Genomic DNA, 24319 nt, shown 5'->3' with positions numbered 1-24319 from the left:
AATGTACACTTGGATAAATAAAATTATTAAAAATGCAGAGAGGTGATTACTATAGAGATCAGGATAATAGTTGATTTCAGGGGAGGAAAAGGATTGTAATTGGAATGATGCACATGGGGCATGAAAATGGCCAGAAAAAAATTCCATTTTTTGACTTGGATGTCGGTTTTTTTTTTTTTTTTTTTTAAGATTTTATTTATTTTATTTGAGAGAATGAGATAGAGCATGAAAGGGGGGAGGGTCAGAGGGAGAAGCAGACTCCCTGCTAAGCAGGGGGCCCGATGTGGGGCTCGATCCCGGGACTCCAGGATCATGACCTGAGCCGAAGGCAGTCGCTTAACCAACTGAGCCACCCAGGCGCCCCTGGATGTCGGTTTTAAGGGGTGTTTACCTTAAAAAACTTTATTAAGCTCCACTTTTTGTGCTGTTTTCTGTATCTTTTTAAAATTTCTCAATGAAGAAAAAAATTAGTAAATAATTATGGGTCAAAGAATAAATCACAATAGAAATACAATTTTCTCAACTAAATAAAGATGAAAACATGACATCCTGGCATTCATCCCATGGATGCTACATGGGTATTTGGCTATAAAATTTTCTCTTCACATACCCACCCCCACAATAATTTTTTTCTTGAGTTATAACTTACATATATTAAAGTACACTTTTATTGAGGAATAACTTAAACCTATGCCAGGATGTGCTTGTTGCTTCAGGGTAACTCCAGTGATTAGAAAGTTCTTCCATAAGTCTTACTCTGTTTCCTGGTAGTTGAGTGCTGGCTTACTGAGAATGTCCCCTTCTAGATCCTCTCCAGAGATAGCATCCTCCTCCCCGACATTCAGTTTAGCAATTCCTCAAAGAAATGGTGTTAGTTTCTTTGCTGAACTGATTTCTGTCCTCCGGATTTGTTCTACCTTTGTTTAAGGATTAACTAAATAAGCTCATCGGATATAGCTTGGCTAGACCAGAGAAAATCTTGGCTTCTTGATATTAAGTGTGCTACAGGGTGTTTCAGGAGGTACACTCAGGATCACATAAGCTGTCTTTGGAGGCCACAGAACCCATGATCTGCTCATACTTGGAGTTGACTAGGAGCCCCCATGGTTTCCACGTGGGCTGTGGTTGGTCCTAGATCCCCATCTTTTACTTGATGCTTGGGTTTCTTTGTACACAAGACAAGAACAGGACCTTATGATTATCTTTCTTGTTGGATTCCCTAACTGGTAATTGAGGGGTTTGTTTTCTCTATATTACCCTTCAACATTACATCATCAGCCTATCACAATAAGTCTGTCTCTTTGATCGTCATCTTGTTCTGCATGTAACTAGCACCTTTTTGGATTATTTTCCATAAACCTTGGTTCATTTGGGGAATTCAGCCTTCCTGCCACTCTTCTGACAACCCACCCACATTCTTTTCTTTCCCCTTGTTCATATATCTTTCCTTTTTCTCTTTGTTCTTTTTATTCTTTTTTTTATAACTTTCACTATTTTTATAATTAAGTACTTCCTGTTACCAAAATAATACAGGTACAGGGCGCCTGGGTGGCTCAGTTGGTTAAGCGACTGCCTTCGGCTCAGGTCATGATCCTGGAGTCCCTGGATCGAGTCCCGCATCGGGCTCCCTGCTCGGCAGGGAGTCTGCTTCTCCCACTGACCCTCCCCCCCTCATGCTCTCTCTATCTCATTCTCTCTCAAATAAATGAATAAAATCTTTAAAAAAAAAAAACAAAATAATACAGGTACATAATTTTTAAATCAAATTAATATATTACAAAACTTATTTTTTAAAAATGCAACAGTTCCTTTTCTTCCTGTAATTTAGGCTATCTTTGAATTTTCAGTTTTGGACATCGTCTGTTGACTTTCTTGAAATCAGCTGCCTTTCCAGAATGGGAATGTTTGATCTAGTATCTGGAGGGTATTTGCCTGGCAGTTGAGCCATAATTCTAAGAGCCGAATAGAGGTGTGAATTTCACAGATCCGTGCACAGATTTTTGTTTAATCCCACCCTCCACTGCACCTAGTGTCTCTAGGCCAAAACCTCTTTAGGTCAACTTCAGCTGGCAACCCCTAGGTCTCTGCCTGTGTGGGGAATGGGCAGCTTCGTGGCCATATGTGCTCAGAGGAGGAGCACAATGGCATAACTGCTCTTTATACAGGCTTTTAACTCCTCCTGGTTTTGGCCCTACCCTTAAACCTGGCTTCAGGGATATTTAGCACCTCTCATCTTTATATGTAACCTCTCTATATTTAAATGTTGGCTATTAATTCATAATTTTAAAACTAAAAATCAGCAATGTTCGGCAAGCCAAACATATGAGGACTAGATGCGGCCCTTGGGTTCTAGCTTTGAATGCTTAGATGATGAAAACTCTATGGGGAAATTCCTACTCTAATCTACCGCCTCTTTGATTTAAACAAAATATGGGATGAGGCTGAGCTCGCTCTCTCAGTGCATGCCTGTGTGCCAGTTGCACAGAGATACTAAGGCAGGCTAACATGGGGAAGCTGCCTTGCTGTTCTATGCCTTCATGGTCCGACGGGCCATCAGCATTTATTGCATACCTGCTGTGTGCTTCACAGTGCATACGAAATGCTGAAGAGAACTACATGGAGAGCAGTCCTGAACGTGAGCCAAAAGCAAGGACAGCCTTTTCTCCTCCACTCTCCTGTTCAAAAAGACCGAAAGTCACAGGGGAACTCCAGTTCCAAACTCCAAATGGAATACATTTCATCGTATAAACAGTATGGACTTAGCAAATCAGTTAAGTAATTTGCGTAGGGCTTTACAGTAGGCTGAGGAAATCATTTTGAGATGTGAAACCTAATAACCACCATAAAACTTGCTAGATTAGGCAAGATTAGGCTTAGTTTTTTAGTTGATGTCAAATAATAACTCATTTTCTAAAAACCTCTCTAAAAATTAAAGGAATAGGAGCGCCTGGGTGGCTCAGTCATTAAGCATCTGCCTTCGGCTCAGGTCATGATCCCCGGGTCCTGGGATCGAGCCTCACATCAGGCTCCCTGCTCAGCGGGAAGCCTGCTTCTCCTTCTCCCGCTCCCCCTGCTTGTGTTCCCTCTCTCACTGTCTCTCTCTGTCAAATAAATAAAATAAAAATTAAAGGAATAGAACTGGGAATTTTGCTGTGGCAAAGTAAAAGCCCATCAGAATGTTTTACACCTCTGAAGTATGTAGGAAGAGCATCTGTTTTAATGCGGTGATTCTGAAGATAAAATAAACAGGCCAGCAGTTATGTATAGAGCCAGTGTGGTATATTGGAAAGAGCATTAGGCTTAAAATCATACCTGGATTCAAGTCCAGTGCTGCCACTGACTACCTGATTGAGTGATTCTAGGCAGGTTATGTAACAGCAGTTGTCTGAGCTTTAGTTTCTTCTGTAAAAATCCTCCCCCTCCCAATGCACCTCATATCGTGAAATGACTTAACAGTCTCGGAAGCTTTCTGAAAAATGTGTGTTTTCAAATGTAAGACACTGTTACTGCTATGTATAGTAAGATCAGCATCCACAGATCCATAATTTGCAAAGCATTTGCTCCCTAGTAACTTAGGTATGGAAGTAATGAATTTGGCAACATGTGGTGGAGGTGGGTGTCTCTGGAAAATCTTCACATTATCTTCTCCTTCCCTTTCCCCTAATTCTTGTTGGAAAGGACTTTAGGGTTTTTACAGATAAGACTTGCTTCCCTTGAGATATACTTCTATGCTAAGACCTTACTATTTATGGAAGGAAACATAATGTAATAGAGTTGGGAGGCCTGCATTTAAACTCCTGATCCATTTGTCTTCTAGTTTCGGCTTTGGAAAAATTGTTTAATCTTGCCAAACTTATTTCTTCATCTGTAAAACAAGAACATTAGCAATATAAACAATACAACCATAGTAATAATATCTACCTTCTTAGGGATATTGTTGAGGGTATTCAGGAGCTACTCTACAATGATTGTTATTCCTCATGAAGAAAGCTTTCTCCCTTTTAACTTTTCTTGGAAAAACTTACAGTCCAAGGCATTGTCTTCCTCTGGTGCCCTCAGGAATGGCTGATTGAGTTGTTGTTAACATCAAGGCTGCTCTTGATTCATCAGTAGTTAAAGAGGGGGAACGCTCTGTGACAGATGTTTCCCTGAATAGAGGGGGAAACACACACTTCCACTGCCCAGTCCCCGCAACCACCCCCACTGCCAGCAGGCCAAGGGAGTAGGCTGGAGACGGCGATAAATGCATGTTCACGGGCCTGCGTGTGTGTGTGTGCTCTGTCTCTCCTCTTTCTAGACATGCCTTCACTCTCAGTGGGTTAGGCCTAGGCATCTCCTTTTTACCTCCCTTGTGACTGGAAGAACAACTGTTTCTAATGGGTCACAAGTAGTTGGTTGTAAACACATGTGAGGTACAGATGATGAAAGAAGAACTAGTAGAATTGATTTTTTTGTGCAATTAAGCATTGCTGTCTATGGAGTTCTTTGAGCTTTACTGACAGCATTGGCTGTCCCCGTCTGACTTTTTTTTTTTTCCTAACTCTTAGGTGGTTATGTGATCCCCAGGAAGCAGCCACTGCTCTTTGTATTGTCACTACCCTGATTTAATTCTTTTTAAGATTATTTATTTATTTGACAGACAGAGAGAGAGCACAAGCGGGCAGAGCGGCAGAGGGAGAGGGGGACTCAGGCTCCCCGCTGAGCAGAGAATCCAATGCGGGGCTCCATCCCAGGGCCCTGGGATCATGACCTGAGCTGAAGGCAGATGCTTAACCGACTGAGCCACCCAGGCGCCCCTCACTACCCTGATTTAATTCTTACGGTTTGAGACTTAGAGACCCAGAGAATGTTCACACGGGACTTTTGGAATTACTGAGGTTATTTGGACAACTCTTTTAGATATAGCAAGAAAAAGAAGTAGTCCCTTGCCCCTCAGAGCAGTAACCTTTTATTCTACCAGTGGTGTCAGGAATGAAATAGATTAATTGCCTCAACAGGTACCTGCCAAACCTCATTTTGTAGATAATAGCTTTAGCCTTCTCTTTCAAGCCTTGTTCCAGAGAAAATGATGAGGGGGTTTACTTCAATTTGTTCACTTACTGAGTATCCTAACATAAGACATTATGCAGAGCCCTATGGGTGACTGAAAGAATAAACACTTTCTTGCCCTCAAAGAACTTACAGTCTTAGAAATATGAGAAAAGGGGATGTGTGTGTGCACATGCTAAATTTAAAAGTGGGTTCCAGAGCCCATAGAAAAGGTAATTGAGGGAGGCTTGAAGAGATTTTGGGGATCAGTAAAGTTTTCATGGAATTAGCATTTCAGAGGACCATGAAGGATAGAGGTAGGATTTTAGCCCCTTTATTTCTCTGCTCTTACTATGGTAAAAATGCTGTAGAAGAAACATCCAAATTTAACAGAAGGAATCCACACATTGGATGATGGGGCACACTAATGGAGATTGAGTTTTGTCCAGTATACTTACATTCTATAGTCAAATAAACTCACATCTTTTCATTCATGTGTCAAACATTCATTGAAAACCTACTCCATGCTAGGCACTGTTCTAGAGGCTTGGATGTATAGCAAAGGAGCAAAAGACCCTGACATCATCGAGCTTACATTCTACCAACAGAAGCATACAATAAACAATAAACAATAAATTATATTATGTTTAAAAGGTTAGAAGTGCTATGGAAAAGGAAAAAATAGAGTAGAATAAGGGGGATAGGAAGTAGTATTAGGGGGTCAGGGAAATGCAATTTTTTAGATAGGATGTTCAGTATAGACCTCTTTGAGAAGATCACATTTGAGCAAAACTTCAAAGTGGTGAGGGAGTTAGCCATGCAGAAATCTGGGGGAAGAACATTTTAGGTAGAACCTGTGGAAAGTTCTGAAGTGAGAATGTGCCTTGCGTGTTTGAGAAATAACAAGGAAATCAATGTGTTCAAGTAGAGTAAGGGAGGGGGGAATAATAGGGGTGAGTGGGGCACAAGGGGTGTCTCTGTAGGCTGTTACCATGGGTGAAACAGGGGAGCCATTAGAGAATTCTGAGCAGAGGAGTGACATGATCTAACCTATTTTAACGGCATCACTCTGGCTGCGGAGTTGAGGATAGATGGTGGGAGTGGGGCTGCCAAAGATAGGTATGAGGAGAACTAGTAGGAGTCTCCCATATTACAGGTGAGTGGTGATGGTGGCTTGAACCAAGGTAATAGAGGTTTCAGGCTAGATGTATTTTGAAGGTAAATCCTGATCTGGATGTCCTGAAAGATTTGACTGGGGCAGAGGGGGAGCAGGTAGAGTTTCAGATGTCGCTTAAACATCCAGGTGAAGATAGATGTTGAACAGTTTGGATAATAGAGGTATGAAATTCTGGAGTTCAAGAGAAGTTCTGGACTAGAGATAAAAATTTGAGTTTTGGTTGCATATAGGTAGTATTTAAAGCCGCAGGCTGGATGAGATCACCAAGCAAGTGAGTATAGCTAGTCAAGAGAAGGGAAGCAAAGACTAAGCTCTAAGGCATTCCAGTGTTAAGAAGTCAGGGAAAGGGGCGCCTGGGTGGCTCAGTCATTGAGCATCTACCTTGAGCTCAGATCATGGTCCCGGGGTCCTGGGATCAAGCCCCGCATGTGGCTCCCTGCTCCGTGGGAAGCCTGCTGCTCCCTCTCCCACTCCCCCTGCTTGTGTTCCCTCTCTCACTGTCTCTCTGTCAAATAAATAAAATCTTAAAAAAAAAAAAAAAAAGTCAGGGAGAGCAGCCAAAAAGGAAAGCAAGAAGGAGTGACCAAAGAGGTAACAGAAAAACCATGAGAGGGTGATCCTAGGAAGGCAGTGAAGAAAGGGGAGGCAACTATGTTGGATCTTGCTGATAGGTCAAATAAGTAACGTGAGGACTGAATTTAACCATTGGGTTCTTTGGTGAGTATCACCAAGCCCAGGTCTTATTGCTTAGGGAAGGACTGCGTAATTACAGAGATTTGATTGCCATTGTATCATTTGAGTAACCACTGTCGCCTTTTTCAACTTCTCTGCACCCCCACACTTACAAAGTGGTACCACCCCTACAAAGTGGTACTGCTCCTTTATATATTTGCTCATCATCTTGCCCTATTAATACATTCTGCATAATTTTGTTTGATATTCCAACCTAGAACCTACCAGGTAAGGTTCTCCCATGAAATGCTAAAAGCATTTCCTTTACCATAATCTGTCATTTTTACCTGAGTCTTGTCTTTTTTTTTTTTTAGGATTTTATTTACTTATTTGAGAGAGAGTGATAGTGAGAGAGCACGAGCAGGGAGGAGAGGGAGAAGCAGGCTCCCCGCTGAGCAGCTGACTGAGCCACCCAGGCAACCAAGGGTTTTTTTTGTTTTGTTTTGTTTTAAATACTACTCTTTTTTTTTTTTTTTTAAAGATTTTATTTATTTATTTGGGAGAGAGAGAGCACATGAGAGGGGGGAGGGTCAGAGGGAGAAGCAGGCTCCCTGCCGAGCAGGGAGCCCGATGCGGGACTCGATCCAGGGACTCCAGGATCATGACCTGAGCCGAAGGCAGTCGCTTAACCAACTGAGCCACCCAGGCGCCCTAAATACTACTCTTAATGGTGTTTGCTAGGGGCACCTGGCTGGCTCAATCAGAAGAACATGCAACTCTTGATCCTAGGTTCGTGAGTTCAAGCCCCACGATGGGTATAGAGATTACTAAAAAAAAGAAGTTAAAACTTTAAAAAAAGGGGCGCCTGGGTGGCTCAGTCGTTAAGCGTCTGCCTTCGGTTCAGGTCATGATCCCAGGGTCCTGGGATTGAGCTCCACATCGGGCTCCCTGCTCCACGGGAAGCCTGCTTCTCCCTCTCCCACTTCCCCTGCTTGTGTTCCCTCTCTCGCTGTGTCTCTGTCAAATAAATAAATAAAATCTTAAAAAAAAAAACAAACTTGAAAAAACAAACTATGTTCTCCACTAATTTCAATTTAACAATCATTTGTTAAGTTCTGCTCATATGCCCAACTTTGTTACTACTATCTTGGATACATCAGCATAAATCTTGGAAGATCAAGGATATTTACCCTCTCCATAATGGCCAGTACTGTGTTGCTTGGAAATGCAAATTTATCTCCTGCCATCTTAATTTCTTATCTTCCATCAGCCCCTTCCAGTCATCTGGTCCCTCACTACCACTTTCACACTTCACCCTCCCTAATCTCAGTGTTATTCACCATGTCCCCATCCCATCCTCACAAAGGTGTTTGTCCTACCCATTAATTAATGGAAGGGGAGAAAATCCAAAAACTCTGACAGGAAAATTAATACTGGTATTTTATACAGTTGATTGATTTGGGGTTGATTTGGGATTGATTTCATTACAAAATACTTAAGTGTCCTATTCTATAGCCCCAAGTGCCATTGAGGACCTCTTCCCAACATGATTGATAAGTTGCTCTTAGACTATAGCATCAAGAAAACTTGACCAGGCTGCTTTTACTTTTGGAGCTGAAAGCATAGTCATTCTTAGAGGGTTTTGTTGAAGCAAATAAAATTGACAAGGAACAGAAGTAACTAAAGTTGTCAAGAAATGGGAGTGGTGTCCTGTCCCTTGAAAGTCCTGAGGGGACAAATCTCTGGCTGAATGTTGTAGAAAAGGGAGCATAGGTAGGAAAGGGGAGGGAAATGAGGACTATACACTTAGCCCTTTGTCTTCTCTGGAGGGACACTTGGCCTTGGCATTTTAGAATGGTGTTTATTGGGGTTCTGAGTAAGGTGTTTTCTCTGAGTCCCTTGTGTTTCCCTAGGTAGTGAATCAGTCACTGACACTAGGATCTTATGAGATGGCCCACTCCTTTTCTAAAGTCTTGCAGTAGAATAGGTAAGGGGATTTATAGCCTTTTTCACCTCCCTAGCATCCCATCTGAACCAAAGGAAAGATGGAGAAATAGGAATTTTGGCCTTGACTTAACAAAAAAACCCAAAAAAACTACAAAGTGATGCCAATGTGTGGTGGGCCAGCTAGAGCAGATGGCTCAGAGAAATGAGCATTGGTTTGTACAGAAGTGGATAAACAAATGACAGCTCAAGAACGAATAAGGTGGTGTTTCCCAGTTATGTGCTGGTTTAGTCATTGGTACCCATTATTAGTGATTAGGTCTTGACTCAGCTAGGTAACCATGGGTTGAGGTTGATCTTCATCAGGCCCCTCACCACAGTCTTAGAGATGATCCTGAAGGGAGATTTTGTAGCTTATGTAGTTCTTAGAAAAAAATATTCCCTGGCTGACTCCTGCCAACTTGATCCTGCTGTTGATGGGCGCAGTCTGGCTAGGTAATGGAGATGCTGAGTTTTTACTGATATTGGCATCTTGACTTTAGCCATTTCTGATTGAAGAAATCTGGTTTATACAAATCTCCAGGAGTGATAAAAATGTATTCTCTAATAATCAATGTGTCTAAACTATACAGTAGCAGCTGTATTCAATCATTTGAAACCTGGAAACCAGGAGAGGGACTATCGAACCTCCCTGAAGCCCATTCATTATTCTGATTCTGTGTACACAGCGTTGGATGCCTTAAACAATGGCAGCCATAATTCTTCCTGTACCTGTTTTCACCATCAGTCTCTTGGCTCTGTGGAATTCCTAGGTATCTTTTTCAGATTTCTTAGGTAACAGTTTGGGTGGGAAGAAGGAGGAAAGACCTGTATTAAAATTGTTACCATGGGCGAAATTGGAACTTCTGGCTTCGGTGTGGTTGTGTTTCTCCAGTATTACCTCAACGAGCAGGGAGACTGGGTCTATACGCTGAAGAAGCTTGACCCTTTGGGATAGCAGACCTGCTTGACCCATCCTGCTCAGTTCTCCCCAGATGACAAATACTCTCGACACCAAATCACTGTCAAGAAATGCTTCAAGGTGCTCATGACCCAGCAACCGCGCCCTCTGAGGGTCCCTTAAATTTCATGTCTCTTTTGCTACCCCTCAGAGACTTTCTGAAACCAAGCTCTTCAAACTGAGCCTTGAAGCCTTCTTATCACCCTTGCTCTTGGGAATCTGGTTTCATTGTTGCCTTTGATCTTGCTTGTGTGAAGCAATTGTGATAGCATCCCTCTTAAGGGAACAAGTTTGAATATTCTTTCCATAGTTTGAATCATTGCTAGGTTATTAAAATGATTTGAAAGAAAAAGTAAATAAATAAATAAAGTTGCTGCCATGAAAAGAAGCCAGATGAGGTCACATTGCATGGAAGAATAGAAAGTTTTCCCATGGTCTGAATTTACAGATGTTGAGATCCTTCGATTATTCTTCAGGTCCAAAAGTTATTGTAATTGTATTCCAAATAACCTTTGACAGAAAGGTCAGTTTAGTTGATAAACTTAAGTTCCATGGTAGTTGATTCTTTAAGACATGAGACCCTCCATCTGTCTTTCTTTGGTAATACTCTAGAATTGCCCTCTCCTGAAACACTGTCCATTCAACAAGTGCTTACTGAGCACCTACTTTAGTTCAGGCATTGCACCCCCAGTTCTAGGTATGCAAGAGAGCCAGTTCTGCTCTCATGAACTATTCAGTGTTGGCAATGTGATGAAATTCCTGTGGTGATACTATGGAACTTGTGCTCAGGATACCATTGGATAGAATCTCCCCCTTCCCATTTTTAAGTTGAGAGCTTAAAAAGAAAACCAACTCATATGATAACTGCAAGAAAGATTGCAAAATATTTTATGAGCTTCAGACTCCATCCCTATTCAAATCCTTTCATCTCTTAAAGGCCGCTGTTACAGTGGAAAGGATAGTGGGCATTATAGTCAAAAAGACTGGTTCAAATCTTGACCAAGAAGTCTCTCAAACTCTCTGAGTCACTTAAATTACTTTTCTTGGAGGCAGTAGGATTAAATAAGAGATTTTACTAGGTTTAACCCAAAGTTTCTTTGCTAGTGACTACTCCAGTGCAGGTATGGGTAGGAGTAGGGTGTTGGAAAGGTGGAGTTCAGAAGGGACCCATGAGTGGGAATGCTACTTTTTGAATCAACCTTATATAGAAAAAACTATATATACCCAAGGGAACTCCTTGGAGGGTGGTAAGATCCCTGTATGGAGACAACTGTTTAGATTCCCATGGATCTCTTTTCCTTAATTTTCTTGTTTATTTTTATTTTGACTAGGCTCAGGTTACCTTCCACTCCTCCCACTCCACTCTAGGAACCCAGTGCACTCAGGCTACCTAGGGTTTCCCATCACGGCAGCCTACTTTGGTGCTAAATCTTTCCTTTTATTTTTATTTATTTTTTTTTATTTTTTATTTTTAGTGAGAGAGAGAGCACAGGCGGGATAGGAGGAAGAGCAGAGGCAGAGGGAGAGGAGGGAGAGAGAGACTCTTAAGCAGTCTCCATGCCCAGCACAGAGACCAGCGCAGGGCTCGATCTCATGACTATGAGATCATGACCTGAACCAAAATCAAGAGCCAGAAGCTTAACCTACTGAACCACCTAGGGGCCCCTAGCCTTTCCTGATCAATGAAAACATATCAATTCTATGCCCTAGTCATTCTCCTTTATGGTTTATTAGCAAACTTGATGATGTTGGGTTGAGATATGAATAGCTTTATGTGTGTTATCCATCCCAGATAATTCAAATATTAATAATGTCAGGGGCTTCTGAGTGGCTCAGTCAGTTAAGCTTCTGACTCTTGATTTCGGCTCAGGTCATGATCTCAGGGTCGTGAGATCAAACCCCCCATCAGGCTCTGTGCTCAGCATGGAGTCTGCTTGTCCATCTCCCTTTGTTTCTCCCCCCACACTCTCTCTCTCTTTCAAATCAATCAATCAATCAATCAAACCTTTTAAAAAATAACATCAAATATGATGGAAAAATTAGGCAAAGGACATTTTGTCACTGACCAAGTAGTATAAGCACCTAGTGCTAGTTGGCAGATCTGAAAGCTCTTGCTGTCAAAAAAGAGATGTGTATGTACATGGCAATCAAGAGGGATATCTTCCATGAGTCAAAAGGGGAGGCGTGTCAGGAGGCCAAAAGCAGAAGACATCTTCTCCAGAACCAGATTATTTCTAGAGAAGGGATGTTGTGCTAGTCATTGTCCCTCTAGACACTGAGATGAGAAATGTCTGGAATGAAGGTTTGAACAAGGTGGCATTGGGAGTAGGGTGGAGGCATGTGGAGCAGAAACTGCCTGCTGCTACTTTGTGCCCTAGTGGCCATGCTTCCGGTAGTGGCTAAGATGGTGTTCACTGCTTAGATGAGTGAACGCTGATTTGTTTGTGCCTGAATGCATCATAGGTTGCCAGTTGGCTGGGGACACAGGCTGGCCTATGTGTACTGAGCTGTTGATGGTTGCTCAGAAGCGACCTTGTTGAGAACATGGGTGCATGTGTTCTGTGTGTGATGCCCTTACCAGTGAAGTTGAACCTTTGAGATTATTCCAAGTTTATAAATGATGACATCTTAATTTGTGTTATAAGTTCCAGGCATCTGGTGCTTTTCTCAGTCACAGAAGAAGAAAGCCTACAGGATGGTCCTTAAAATATAACTTTTTATTAGTGGCCTCTTGATTTTAATCCATACATGGTGTCTTTAAGCCCCTTATTCTAATTCAGATTCTCAGTACTTGGGCTCTCCCTGTCGGGAAAGTGGCACAAATCTTTCTTTATCCCTAGCTCTCCCTGCTGTCAGGGTAACAAAAGGATTTTCTCCATTGTTTTCCCAGTGGCTTTTGTGTGTTTGTTTGTTTGCAACCTTCATCATAGAAATTAAGGGCAAATGGATCAGAGGTTTTTTTGTGCGTGTAAGTAATTGTATGCTTCTGGTTCTGCATGTCCCTGGCTCAGATGCCTAACTGTTCCCAAGTAGTTCAGTCTTATTTTGCCATGACTGGCCTTTTCTAAGGTAACACTTGGGTTCTATCTTGAGGATCAAAAACTTGCGAAATGTTTTAAGTGGCTGGGGCTTCATTGACAATGGAATTGCAGTGGGTGGGCGTGGGCAATGCTTAAAGGCTAAATAAAGGCTCTTGGTAAGAGCACATATGCCGAGAGAATATTTCATCTTCCCTCTTTCCATAGCAACTTTATCTGTAAGATTAAGCATTCTCCTGGTGGCATAGTTAATAAAGATCTTGGCTCCACTTCAGAGCTGTTTGTCTGCCATTACTGGAACCTATTTACTTTTATCCATTTCATCATTTGATTTTTGTTTCCTTCTGTCTTCCCAGGTGGCATTGGTAGGGTGGTCAACGGAGCCTTCATGGTGCTGAAAGGGCATCGGTCTATTGTTAACCAGGTCCGATTTAACCCTCACACCTACATGATCTGCTCTTCTGGTGTAGAAAAGATTATCAAGGTGAGGCACCTTCCCCTTCTGTTCTTTAGACAAATGATTACAATTCATAATTGGAAGAAACTAGATCAATATATATAGGACCTCATACCAAAGCATACTAAAGGTCTGTCAAAATTCTCCATTATTTTGGGGTGCCTGGCTGGTTCAGTCAGTACAGCATGTGACTCTTGATCTTAGGGTCGTGAGTTCAAGCCCCACGTTGCATATAGAGATTACTTAAGAATTTTTTTCCATTATTTTAACCTATTGTAAAATACTGAAAAATTGATATTAAAAGAGTGGTTTAGGGGCGCCTGGGTGGCTCAGTCGTTAAGCGTCTGCCTTCAGCTCAGGTCATGATCCCAGGGTCCTGGGATCGAGCCCCGCATTGGGCTCCATGCTCTGCGGGAAGCCTGCTTCTCCCTCTCCCACTCCCCCTGCTTGTGTTCCCTCTCTCGCTGTGTCTCTCTCTGTGAAATAAATAAATAAAATCTTAAAAAAAAAAAAAAAGAGTGGTTTAAAACCCTCCTTTCAGGACCACTTTTAAAATAGTCACTAGGCTTTGAAACTAGACACCACTTGTATGCCACTGCATTTCCAATGGCCTTTGATCTCGAGTCTGATGCGTTCTGCTTTCCAAACCTCATCTGGAAGCCACCATCGCCTCGGTTGCTCCGTGTGACTTTGCATTAATTGCTGTACTAATATGGCACAGACATCACTAAGTGGCTGCCAGAACTGTAGCTAAATTGTCGCAGAACATATCAAGAACCATGGCATGTGGTTGTGGTCGAGGCTAAACGCTTGCATTGATTGCCCATCGACTGAATGAACTTAACCCGGTCAAGGAATGTATCTAGAGCGTGCAACCGAGAGACCCGGCCTGGCCTGTGTCCACAGGAGGACGGCCCGCTGCCGGTCACTCACATTCCAGTTGCTACTGACCCTTTTCCACATCTGTGTAAATGAAGGTTTGGGGCAAATGATGAATCCTTTAGGATTCTCTGATAACTTGATTTTTAAGTAAGGATAGATGATAATCACCCCCTAAAAGTTAAAACTCCTATTTTTTTTTTCCCTAAAATGATACTGAAAACCTGAGGGAAGGTATCAGGAAAAAGGTAAAAATTGGTTTGTGATGATTTGGTGGTTTTCATTTCCTCCCTCCCTCTCTTCCTCCCTCCCTCCCTCCCTCCCTCCGTATAGAGTTAAACCAAGTTGTTTCTGAGGCAAGGGAAGCTATCAGAAATGTAACGTTGGAGGATGGGTCAATATTTTTATTTGTCCTCATTCCAAATTCCTTTATGTAAGTTTTATTGGTCCTGTGGATCAGGGCTGACTTACATGATTGCACACATTTTCCCACAGAGCTGGAGCAGGACTTCTAGATCATTTTTGCCGACTTTTTTTTTTTTAAATAGATGGTGAGATTTCAATTATAAACTACCCATCTGAGGTTCATTACACAGCTAATTAGTGGTAAAGTCAGGATAGAGCCCTGTTCTTTGTTCCTCCCAGTGGCCTCTCACCCTCCCCATGCTGCTGAGAAGGCAGCAGGCAGCCAGAAGCCTCTGCAGGAGGTGGTCATCTCAGTAGTCCTTCACTGGACATCATGGATTGGCCCTGTCCCTTGAATTGCCATCTCTTCTCCTGTGGCCTATGACTAATGGGTTGGCACAGTAGCATGTTGTCTCTAGGCCTGTTGATGTCATTCTCTTTTTCAGATAGCTCTGCTCGGGCATCTCCTTTAGTAGAGAGATTCCTGCTTGGCCATGTACTCTGGGATGCTTCTGCACTTAGTCTCCCCAATTATTGTTTAGTCAACTGGAGTCCTTAACCTAAAGGTCATAGTGTGGAAACTAGCCAAGTTCTCAGAGGAATAAGAGAAGAAAATGTTTTCTCTGGGAGGTTATCCAGACTGAACTATGGAGCTCACTGCTTCCAGGTTCTAGTGGTGTCTGAACCCTGCCCCACCAGGAGGCTCATTTAGCCATTTGAAACCTAAAGTCAGTACAGCTGGTACCCTTAAACAGTTCTTTGAGTCTGCTCCCCAGCTGTCAAGTGAGGATGCTAACAGGGACTTGCCATCCTGGAGTGCCTTGTGAATTACCTGTGCCTGAACTGACTATTTTAATAAGCGTCACTTTCCTGCTTGTATTTCTGAGAGGATCAATGGCTCAAAGAGCATAATGTTCTAGCCCAGCCTGAGACCTTTTTTCTCTCCACTTCACTCCACCTTCTCCCTTGTCCTTTATTGCTGCCGTCCGAGCCCAGAAAAGAAGAATCCCAGTTGTCGGGGCCAGCTTCTTCTTACCCATAACAGGTCTCTAGCCCCCGAATGTCCATGCTTAGCAAAAGAGGGGGTTTGTTATTTATAGTTAAGCCTGGAGGGGCAAGGTAGGGCAAATGCTGACATTTTTTTCTGAAAAGACCAATATTCATTTATTTACCTATGATATTTGTGATGTACTTAATGTGTGCCATTTGTGCTAGGCCCTTTGGGGAACATAAAGGCAAAAAAAGGTAATGCAGGTCACCCAGTAAGAGAGACAAGAAATAAATACAATGAAAAGCGCAATAGCTACACAAGGGATGGAAACAGAATGCTCTGGGGGAGGGAGAGATCTTTTCCCATCTGGGATAATCTCGGGCAGGTAACATTTGAGCTAGAATTTGAAGAATAAAGACTGCAAAAGGAAGGAGTAAGATATGAGGAATAAAAGTGGAGGCAATGGATAGTTAATTATTTTGTTGAATCAATAAATATTTATTGATCACCTATTGTGTTCCAGGCATTATACTTATGAATAATTGCTCAGAAGCAGTGAAGCGTAGGACCTGTTCAGAAAATGATCATGTTTGGCCAAAGGGAAGAGCACAAGAAGGGAGGACTAAGGGGCACCTGGGTGGCTCAGTCATTAAGCGTCTGCCTTCAGATCAGGTCATGATCCCAGGGTCCTGGGATCGAGCCCCGCATCGGGCTCCCTGCTCAGCGGGGAGCCTGCTTCTCCCTCTCCCACTCCCCCTGCTTGTGTTCCCTTTCTCGCTGTGTCTCTCTCTGTCAAATAAATAAATAAAATCTTAAAAAAAAAAAAAAAAGGGAGGACTAAGATACAAGGCTGGAAGGTGGGCAGGAGGTGGGCCCAGAAGGTCTCGGAAGCCAGATTAGAGAGGGCTGAGAACCCTTAAATAGCCTGAATATTTAGGTCCCTATCAGTGTAGATTTTCTTGGTAGTTAGATTTCCTAATTTAGTACAATAGCACAAAGAGGAGGGGGCTTAGAGCTGCTATGTCAAGCATGTCATGGGTACCTGTGTGGATCAGAACACTTGCTACTTAATTGCTTTCCATTTTGACAGTGTTTGAATAAGAATTGAACAGCATCTTTTCCCCTCAGCAGCCCCCGAGCTAAACTTTTCACTGGGCTTGGAGAGAAATCTGCTTATCCCTCCTCCTTTTCTCATGAACCTTGCCCCAAGAGGAGGCTTGCCTAGCCACATTTAACATGTTAGCAACAGGAGATTGTGTTTTGGTGCTTTACTTCTGAGTTGTTGACTTTCAGTGCAAAGAAATAAACACTTTAATAAATATTTCGAAACTGTTAGTTTTAGGATGAGGACTAAGATAATAGGGGGGATGGTCAGTACTTCTGATGTTCGAAAATCTCTTTGAGGATGTGTCTAAAACTTCCTGGTTGAGGTATTTAGCTGCCTAAATACGTGAAAGAGAACGCACCACATTTTTCTGTGCTTTGGTATAGGTTATGTATTTTCATCATTCTCATTTCTACAGATGAGAAAAGATGTGTTCAAGAGTGAAGTCATTTGCCCAGGGCCCTGTGAAGTGGTGGGGCTGGGTTTCCTACCTGTTCTGCCTGCCCGTGCAGCTCTGAGCCACAAGTTCCTGGAGGATTGCAAACTAGCTGTCTGGGATGATGGTTTTGTTCTGCTCTGAACCTTAGGATTGGATGAGACCCATCTAATTCACTGTTTAGATCAGGGAGCTGAGCTTTATCCAAGGTCAACCCAAGCTGAGTAGGAACCCACACTGAAGTCTCCTGCCTCCTGATCCAGCGTTTTGTTCCATTACTCCAAGCTTCAGGAATGAAAGTCTACCTCAGCTTAATACATTCCAGAGCCCAAATAAAAGCTGACTTTCAGTGTTAATGATTTTCATTCCTGAAGTGAAGACATAGGGGCTGGGTGGTAGATTAGAACCTAGAAATTGGTTTGTTGCATAGTTGGACCAGCATCCCACCATTAATATTTTGTACTTCTGTTAACAAATTCTGTGTTTCTGTGAAGCACGTATAGATTTATCTTCATATAAGACAATATGGTTAGTAAAATTTTACCATTTTTAAACTGGGAGAGTAAGAGATCTGGCCCGGAATATAGGATAAGACCCCCCAAAAGTCCTAAGGGACCCCTCAGTTTCCTTTCTAAGCCACCAAACTTTTATTCCCTTGGACATTTGTTTGCAGAGATAGTCATTTGTAGTTGAGCCTATTGTTGAAGGCGATGTCTAAATGTCTCAAAACATAGAATTTGAGAATCTCTTCAGACAAATCCTTTATTTTCTGCCACTTATTTTCTAACTATATTCTAGTGTTTCTTAAAAAGTTGCTATCCCCCTTGTTAAAAACGCAGAGCCCCAGTACCTGCTGGTGACTTAGTGAATCAGAATCTCTAAGGGTGGGGCTCAGGAGTCAACACCGTTAGGACTCTTCAGGTGACCCCTGTGTACTCCTGAGTGTGAGAACCACTGCCTTAAACCTCCGCTGGGTCAGGTGGTGAGGATGGAGAGGGGAGAACACCTGAGGAGTTGCAGGCAGCAAAGAAAAGTCGAAGGAGAAATGAATCTGAGTTGGGAATTGATGAAGAGAGCTAACCTAGGTTTTTCCAGCCCCTTTTGAACTGGAGATCCTCCAAAAAGGTGCTACCTCTCAGAAGTTGCAAGTAAAGCACGGGAAGGATGGGGCCTCAGATGAGTGCTCACAAGGAGGTGAATTTGTCCTTGGATAGCTTTGGGGAAGCAAAGCCATTGTCTTGATAGAGGATAGAGAATGAGGAGCCCTGTTTTCTGGGTTGGGTGCCATCTAAAGATAGACACCAGCCTGTCAGGCAAGAAAATCGCCTGGAATTTCATCTGAGTTGCCATGGCTACCGGCTGATGTAACTGAGCGTCTGTGTGCTGCTCTGTGGACCAGTCTGGTAGTCAGGTGAAGCTAATTGTTCTCATCTGCAGTGACAGCTTAATTACCTTGAACTTGATTTTTGCCTAACTTATTCCACTTATAAAGTTGGGCCTTTGCAGTCAGGCCGACCTGAGTTTGAGTCCTAGCTCTGCCTAGTTCCTTTGGCTCTCAGCCCATGTGTCTGATGATAGAGTGGAGGAGCGTTAAGGGATGGGGGCCATGGTCTTGGGGTGGGGGGTGTCCTGCCTATTCCTGCAGCTAACAGGAGAGTTGGGGAGCAGGTTAGCAGCAACCTGGTTAAGAGAACCCAGTTTCCTGGGTAACTACTGCCTGCATGTCCAAGAGGGAACTGCAGTGTAGGCAGTTGGCTATTCTTATCAAGCGCCAGTAAGCAATTCCCATTAGTTAAAAATAGAAATGTTGCAGTTGGGGAGAAGTGGAGTTATAGGCTGAAATAATAACTACCACAGGGGACTGACTGCTGGGTCTGTTTTCACTTTGGAAAAGTGGTACCTCTCTGTGCGCAGCTTCAGTCTTCTGAGAGTTTAGAACACATTGGCCAACCTTCAAGTCATCCCCTATCCTTCACGATTATGAAGGGAGTCATTGTAATTTCCAAGCTACTCACAGAGTAGCTAAAGGGGAGGGGGCTCCTAGGGGGGATGGTGTGTGACTATCCTGGGTCAAGAGACAAGATTTAGGTTTCCTGACGCCGAGGCTGATCCTATGGCCTAGACAGTGCTTTTTCCAACACCTGACTCCCGAAGCCTCTGTTTTCATATGTGGCCCACATAATCCAGTCTGGTAAAGAATGTATTTTTAAAGCTGGTTAGCAAGTCCTGGCTGAATGACAGGAAGGGCCTGGAGAAGCTCTGCCTTAGTGTTCTTTATCTCCACCAGCTTTGGAGTACTTTCCAATCAGGCCTCCTTGGTTTTGTTTTTGCCTTCTGTGCAGATCTGGAGCCCATACAAGCAGCCAGGATGTACAGGAGACCTAGACGGTCGGATTGAGGATGATTCCCGCTGCCTCTATACCCACGAAGAGTACATCAGCCTGGTGCTGAACAGTGGGAGTGGCCTGTCACATGACTACGCCAACCAGTCCGTGCAGGAAGACCCCCGGATGATGGCCTTCTTTGACTCCCTGGTGCGCCGCGAGATCGAGGGCTGGAGCTCTGACTCCGACAGCGACCTCAGCGAGAGCACCATCCTCCAGCTGCACGCGGGGGTCAGCGAGCGCTCGGGCTACACCGACTCCGAGTCCTCGGCCTCGCTGCCCCGCTCCCCTCCGCCCACAGTGGACGAGAATGCCGACAGCGCCTTCCACCTGGGGCCCCTTCGGGTCACCACCGCCAACTCAGGGGCGTCGCCGCCGCCGCCGCCCACGTGTGAAGAGGCCGCGTCTCGCCAGCAGCGCCTGTCTGCTCTGCGGCGCTACCAGGACAAACGCCTCCTGGCCCTTTCCAACGAGTCCGATTCTGAAGAGAACGCCTGTGAGGTGGAGCTGGACACAGACCTCTTCCCCCGGCCGCGGTCTCCCAGCCCTGAAGACGAGTCCAGCAGCTCGAGCAGCTCCAGCAGCTCGGAGGATGAGGAGGAGCTGAACGAGCGGCGGACGGCCACACGGCAGCGCAATACCCTGCGGCGCCGGCAGAAGGCGCCCCGAGAAGAGAGGCCCGCCCCCCCCAGCAAGCCCGCCAGCACCTACATCGGAGAAGACAACTATGATTACCCCCAGATCAAAGTGGACGACCTCTCCTCCTCTCCCCACTCCTCCCCTGAGCGGAGCACTTCCACGCTGGAGATTCAGCCCAGCCGGGCCTCGCCAACTTCTGACATCGAGTCGGTCGAGCGAAAGATTTATAAAGCTTACAAGTGGCTCCGCTACTCCTATATCTCCTACTCCAGTAACAAAGATGGAGAGAGCTCGCTCGTGTCTGGGGAGGCCGATGAAGGGCGAGCGGGCACCAGCCACAAGGACAGCCCAGCCCCTTCTTCCAGTAAGGAAGCCTGTCTCGGCACGACCGTAGGCCCGCGGAACCAGGACCTGCCCCCTGAAGGTCGCAGCAAGGATGCTTCCAAAGAAGGGACTTCTGCTAGAAATCCCAGCAATGGCCCAGGCCAGGAGCACAGCAGCCACCCTTGGGCAGAGGCCCCGGAGGACCCCTCACAGGACACTAACAATGCTGGCTCTGTAGAACACTCTTTTGAAACCAAGAAGCTCAATGGGAAGGCCCTGAGCAAGGCCCTAAGCAGCCGGGCTGAGGAGCCGCCCTCTCCTCCTGTCCCCAAGGCATCTGGCTCCACTCTCAGCAGCGGGTCTGGCAGCTGTCCCAGGACCCAGTCTGATGACAGTGAGGAGAGGAGCCTCGAAACCATCTGTGCCAACCACAACAATGGACGCTTACACCCCCGCCCCCCTCACCCCCACAACAATGGGCAGAACTTTGGAGAGCTGGAGGCAGTGGTGTGCTCTTCTCCAGGACATTCGGACACTGACCATGATAACTTGTCCCTGACAGGGACACTCCTACACAAAGATTGTTGTGGGTCTGAAATGGCCTGTGAGACCCCTAGTGCTGGAACAAGAGAGGACCCCACTGACCCCCCAGACACAGACAGCAGCAGGGCTGTTCATGGCCATAGTGGCCTCAAAAGGCACCGAGTCGAATTGGAAGATACAGATTCAGAGAATTCCTCCTCAGAGAAGAAATTAAAAACATGATAAATACAAAGGGAAAACAAAAAGCTATGAAATGTAGCTTTACAAAAAATTTTTTAATCCTGTTTAGTGAACACAGAGGAAAGGAAAAAAGTATTAAAGGCACATAAAACCAGGGCCTGAAATTTTGTGTCTGATGCTGCTCCCTTCTCGTCAGTAATGGGTCTGGATGTTTAGCTGGCCGTTGGCTTGTGCTGTGTAAGGAAAGGGAAAGAAATCCAAGTGACTCCTTTCTAGTAAGACTCGAGCATCGCGTACCTGTGCGTTTTGTTAAAGTAAATCCTTGTTGAGACGTTTGACTTGTTCTTGTGTGTGTTCACCGGCACGTGTGAGCTCATTGTCTCAGAGGCTTTCAGTTCTCCCTGAGAAAGGATCTGTGGATCTGTATCTTTTGCCATCTCACCTTGTATACATGCTGTAGGTGTTCGGGTCTTAACAGCGAGGGCCTGCTGGACCCGGCTGTGCTGCCGCCGAGTCATGGATCTGTGCTGAAAGAATGACGGGGAGAGTGGGAACAGGCCCTCAGCCCATTGGCTATGCTGGAATGGAAAGCATGGGTCCTTTCTTAGGGAAATCGTCCATGTTTTCTCTCAGTAGCACTTCTTCATTGAGCATTGAATGTGGACGTACTAAAAGTGGAGCGGTTTTAATGCAAATGAGAGGTTAGCACGTAAGATCAGATTCCAGAGGACACAGACCCCTGATAAATTTCACCCATGGCAGACTGAGCAGGGCTGCACCACACTCTGCATGGAGGCCGTAAACTATGACTGGTTGTGGGGAACGCTCCAACTGCTGAGGTGCTAGTTCCTAAGAGGCACTGTAAAGGCCAACGGGCGCTTCCCTGGCCCCACGTGATGAGAGGAGGGGGAAAGCCAGCCTCAAGAGCTTTGTGCTCAGACTACTGAAGCAGATGTTCTAGGTCTGTTAATGAAGAAGTGTCGTGAAGAGCAGGGTGTGGTACTATATTCACTTAATTCAACCCCAAATGATTGGTCAGAATCGAAGGAACTGGCGTCTTCCCGCAGGCTTGCATGTAGCAGAGGCTGTGGTGTCCTGACTAGATCTTGCAGAGCAGTGGGCATCTCGAAAGAAACAGATTGCTGTTGAGTTGGTGGGTTAGGAGGCAGAGAGGAGTCTCTGGTTTAAGACTCCTGGCTGCTGGAAGAGACTCCATTTCACTGAGAAGGAGAAAGACCAAGAGACTTTCAGCATCACAGTGGTCCTGCCAGTCAGTTATGCATGAAGGGTTGCACAAGCCAGGAAGACTTAGGAAGGACCAGATATCTCGTCGTCACAGATGTCACAAAAAGGCAGAGTAGTGGCAAGAACGAGGAAGAGAGAAAGAAGCACACTATCACTTTCTTGGGTGCAAAGGTGCTAGACCACCTGGGGTGCAGCCAGCATCGGCATAGAGAGGACCGAACGTGTCACTGGCAGCCTCTCCAGTCCAGTGTTCCTTTTAGAGGAGGACTTGGCCTACTGGGACTGGGACCATGTGGAGGATGAAGACTTGGATGAATTTAGGCACTGGGGGAAGAGGGATTATTTATAAAAGGAAGGTTGTTGATCTAAGCCAAAAGGAGGCATCATCTGGCTAAGCTTTGTGAAAGGAAAGACGTGCCTGGTATGCATGATGTGACTTGGGTGTGAAAACACTGTCTTAGGAGGAGATGAAGGAGTGTGAGTAGCAGTGGGGATGCTTATGGTTTAACAACTGTAATCTCACGGGGGGAGTGGGAGAGTGATTCTGTAACCATTAGAATTACTTTGGATTTGTAATCAAAATGGTTCTATGATTTGTCTTTGACTATTCACAGATAATTGTAAATTCTGGTTTTATAAGCCCAAGTCATTTTACATTTGCTTTTCCAAAACTTATTAAATTGGAATTTTTTAATCCTTTATATACAGAAAAAAGATTTAATCACTCAGTGTGTGTTTCTCTTCCCCCTCCTAGTCAGCCTACCTAATCTTTTTGTTCTATTTTATTTAATCTAATCAGTAGCTAGCCTCTTCTGATTTCTCTAAGGACAGTCCACTTTTCCTAGAGAAAAAGAAGTTCCCTTGGGAACTAGCCACTTGGTAGTTAACAGTTTCCAAATGCAGAACTTGGTCTTTTCATGTTAAAAGCCTTAATCCCATTTGGGTACTCCAAAGAGAAGTCAGAGTTCATTCTGGTTCGATTTTAGTGTTCAAGAAGGATCGTTTTTTAGCAACGAGAGACTCTTCCCAGCACCCCAGGTTCAACTTGCCAGGAGATAAGCCCACAAGATACTCACTGGAGGAGGCTGAGAATTGCTTGTGTCTGTAGCCACTCCACTCTCCTTTCCAGAAATCTCCTGTCTTGTGATCCTGGGCCTGGAAACCTGGCAGGAACCACTTCTAGAATCCCTTTGCCAAAATCCTTGTGAATTGAGGCCCCAACTTTGGAAGCACATTTGATCCCCAAATTTTTCCATGTTGGTATTTTTACTAGCAGGACAGATGGCACTGATTAGATTAAGAACTATTCAAAAGTGCCTCTTATGGTTGTTGTTTTTTTCTTTTTTTCCTGCATCCTGTACATAAATTTTTAAGTGGCTGGTCCAGAGAGGTAAAACCATTTCTCTCCACTTTATTTTCTGCCTGGTTTTGTAAGTGATTCCTGTGTCTCTAGGACAGCAGTAAATGAGTTAAAATGAGTAGTTGGCTTGGGGCAAAAGAAGGTTGCCACCGTGCTTGATTTACTAAGCCAGGAGTCCCTTGTTTGTCAAGGTGCCTTCCTCTGCTGAAGCCTTATCTCCTCACAAGCCCCTCCTCTTGTGACTTCCCAGCAATGCTAGCTCTTCTCTTGTGTATATGCAAATAAACCTATTACTCACTTCTCTCAGCTTTCTCTTCTCTTCCAGGGAAGACTTGGTTGCTTAGACACCTCTGATCCTTAATTTCTTTCCTGTTTTAATTCTTTCTAGCTGAAACTTGATTCAAAGCCACTCTGAAGACTAGAAGAAAAACTGGTATTCCACATCCATGCCTGTGGTCATTGCCTCTTCTAGGTATAGAGCAAAGGTCACATCTAGACAACGAAATGTAGGG

At 44.4% G+C, this 24319-nt stretch overlaps 1 protein-coding gene and 1 pseudogene across 6 annotated transcripts in view; both read left to right on the top strand.

The window, feature by feature from the left end:
* LOC115939094 (DDB1- and CUL4-associated factor 5) overlaps window positions 1-23148 on the top strand; it is a 45109-nt gene extending 21961 nt beyond the window's left edge. For 3 of the 5 annotated variants that reach the window (XM_081830357.1, XM_081830358.1, XM_081830359.1), the window contains 2 exons: window positions 13216-13343; window positions 19475-23148. In XM_081830357.1, coding sequence (XP_081686483.1) covers window positions 13216-13343; window positions 19475-21244 — 1898 coding nt within the window. In that variant the 3' untranslated portion in view covers window positions 21245-23148. The remainder of the gene's footprint in view (window positions 1-13215; window positions 13344-19474) is intronic. The other 2 variants (XM_081830360.1, XM_081830361.1) reach the window with 1 other exon arrangement.
* LOC145723403 (H/ACA ribonucleoprotein complex subunit 3 pseudogene) lies at window positions 346-13209 on the top strand (annotated as a pseudogene). The gene is made up of 2 exons (XR_014148402.1): window positions 346-1533; window positions 1746-13209. The product of XR_014148402.1 is annotated as an H/ACA ribonucleoprotein complex subunit 3 pseudogene (transcript).
* Window positions 23149-24319: the final 1171 nt, after the last annotated feature.

Source organism: Leptonychotes weddellii, chromosome 9 (genome assembly GCF_054177405.1).
Source record: "Leptonychotes weddellii isolate Sample4059 chromosome 9, ASM5417740v2, whole genome shotgun sequence".
Classification (NCBI taxonomy): domain Eukaryota; kingdom Metazoa; phylum Chordata; class Mammalia; order Carnivora; family Phocidae; genus Leptonychotes; species Leptonychotes weddellii.
This window is presented reverse-complemented; position numbering and strand designations above follow the sequence as displayed.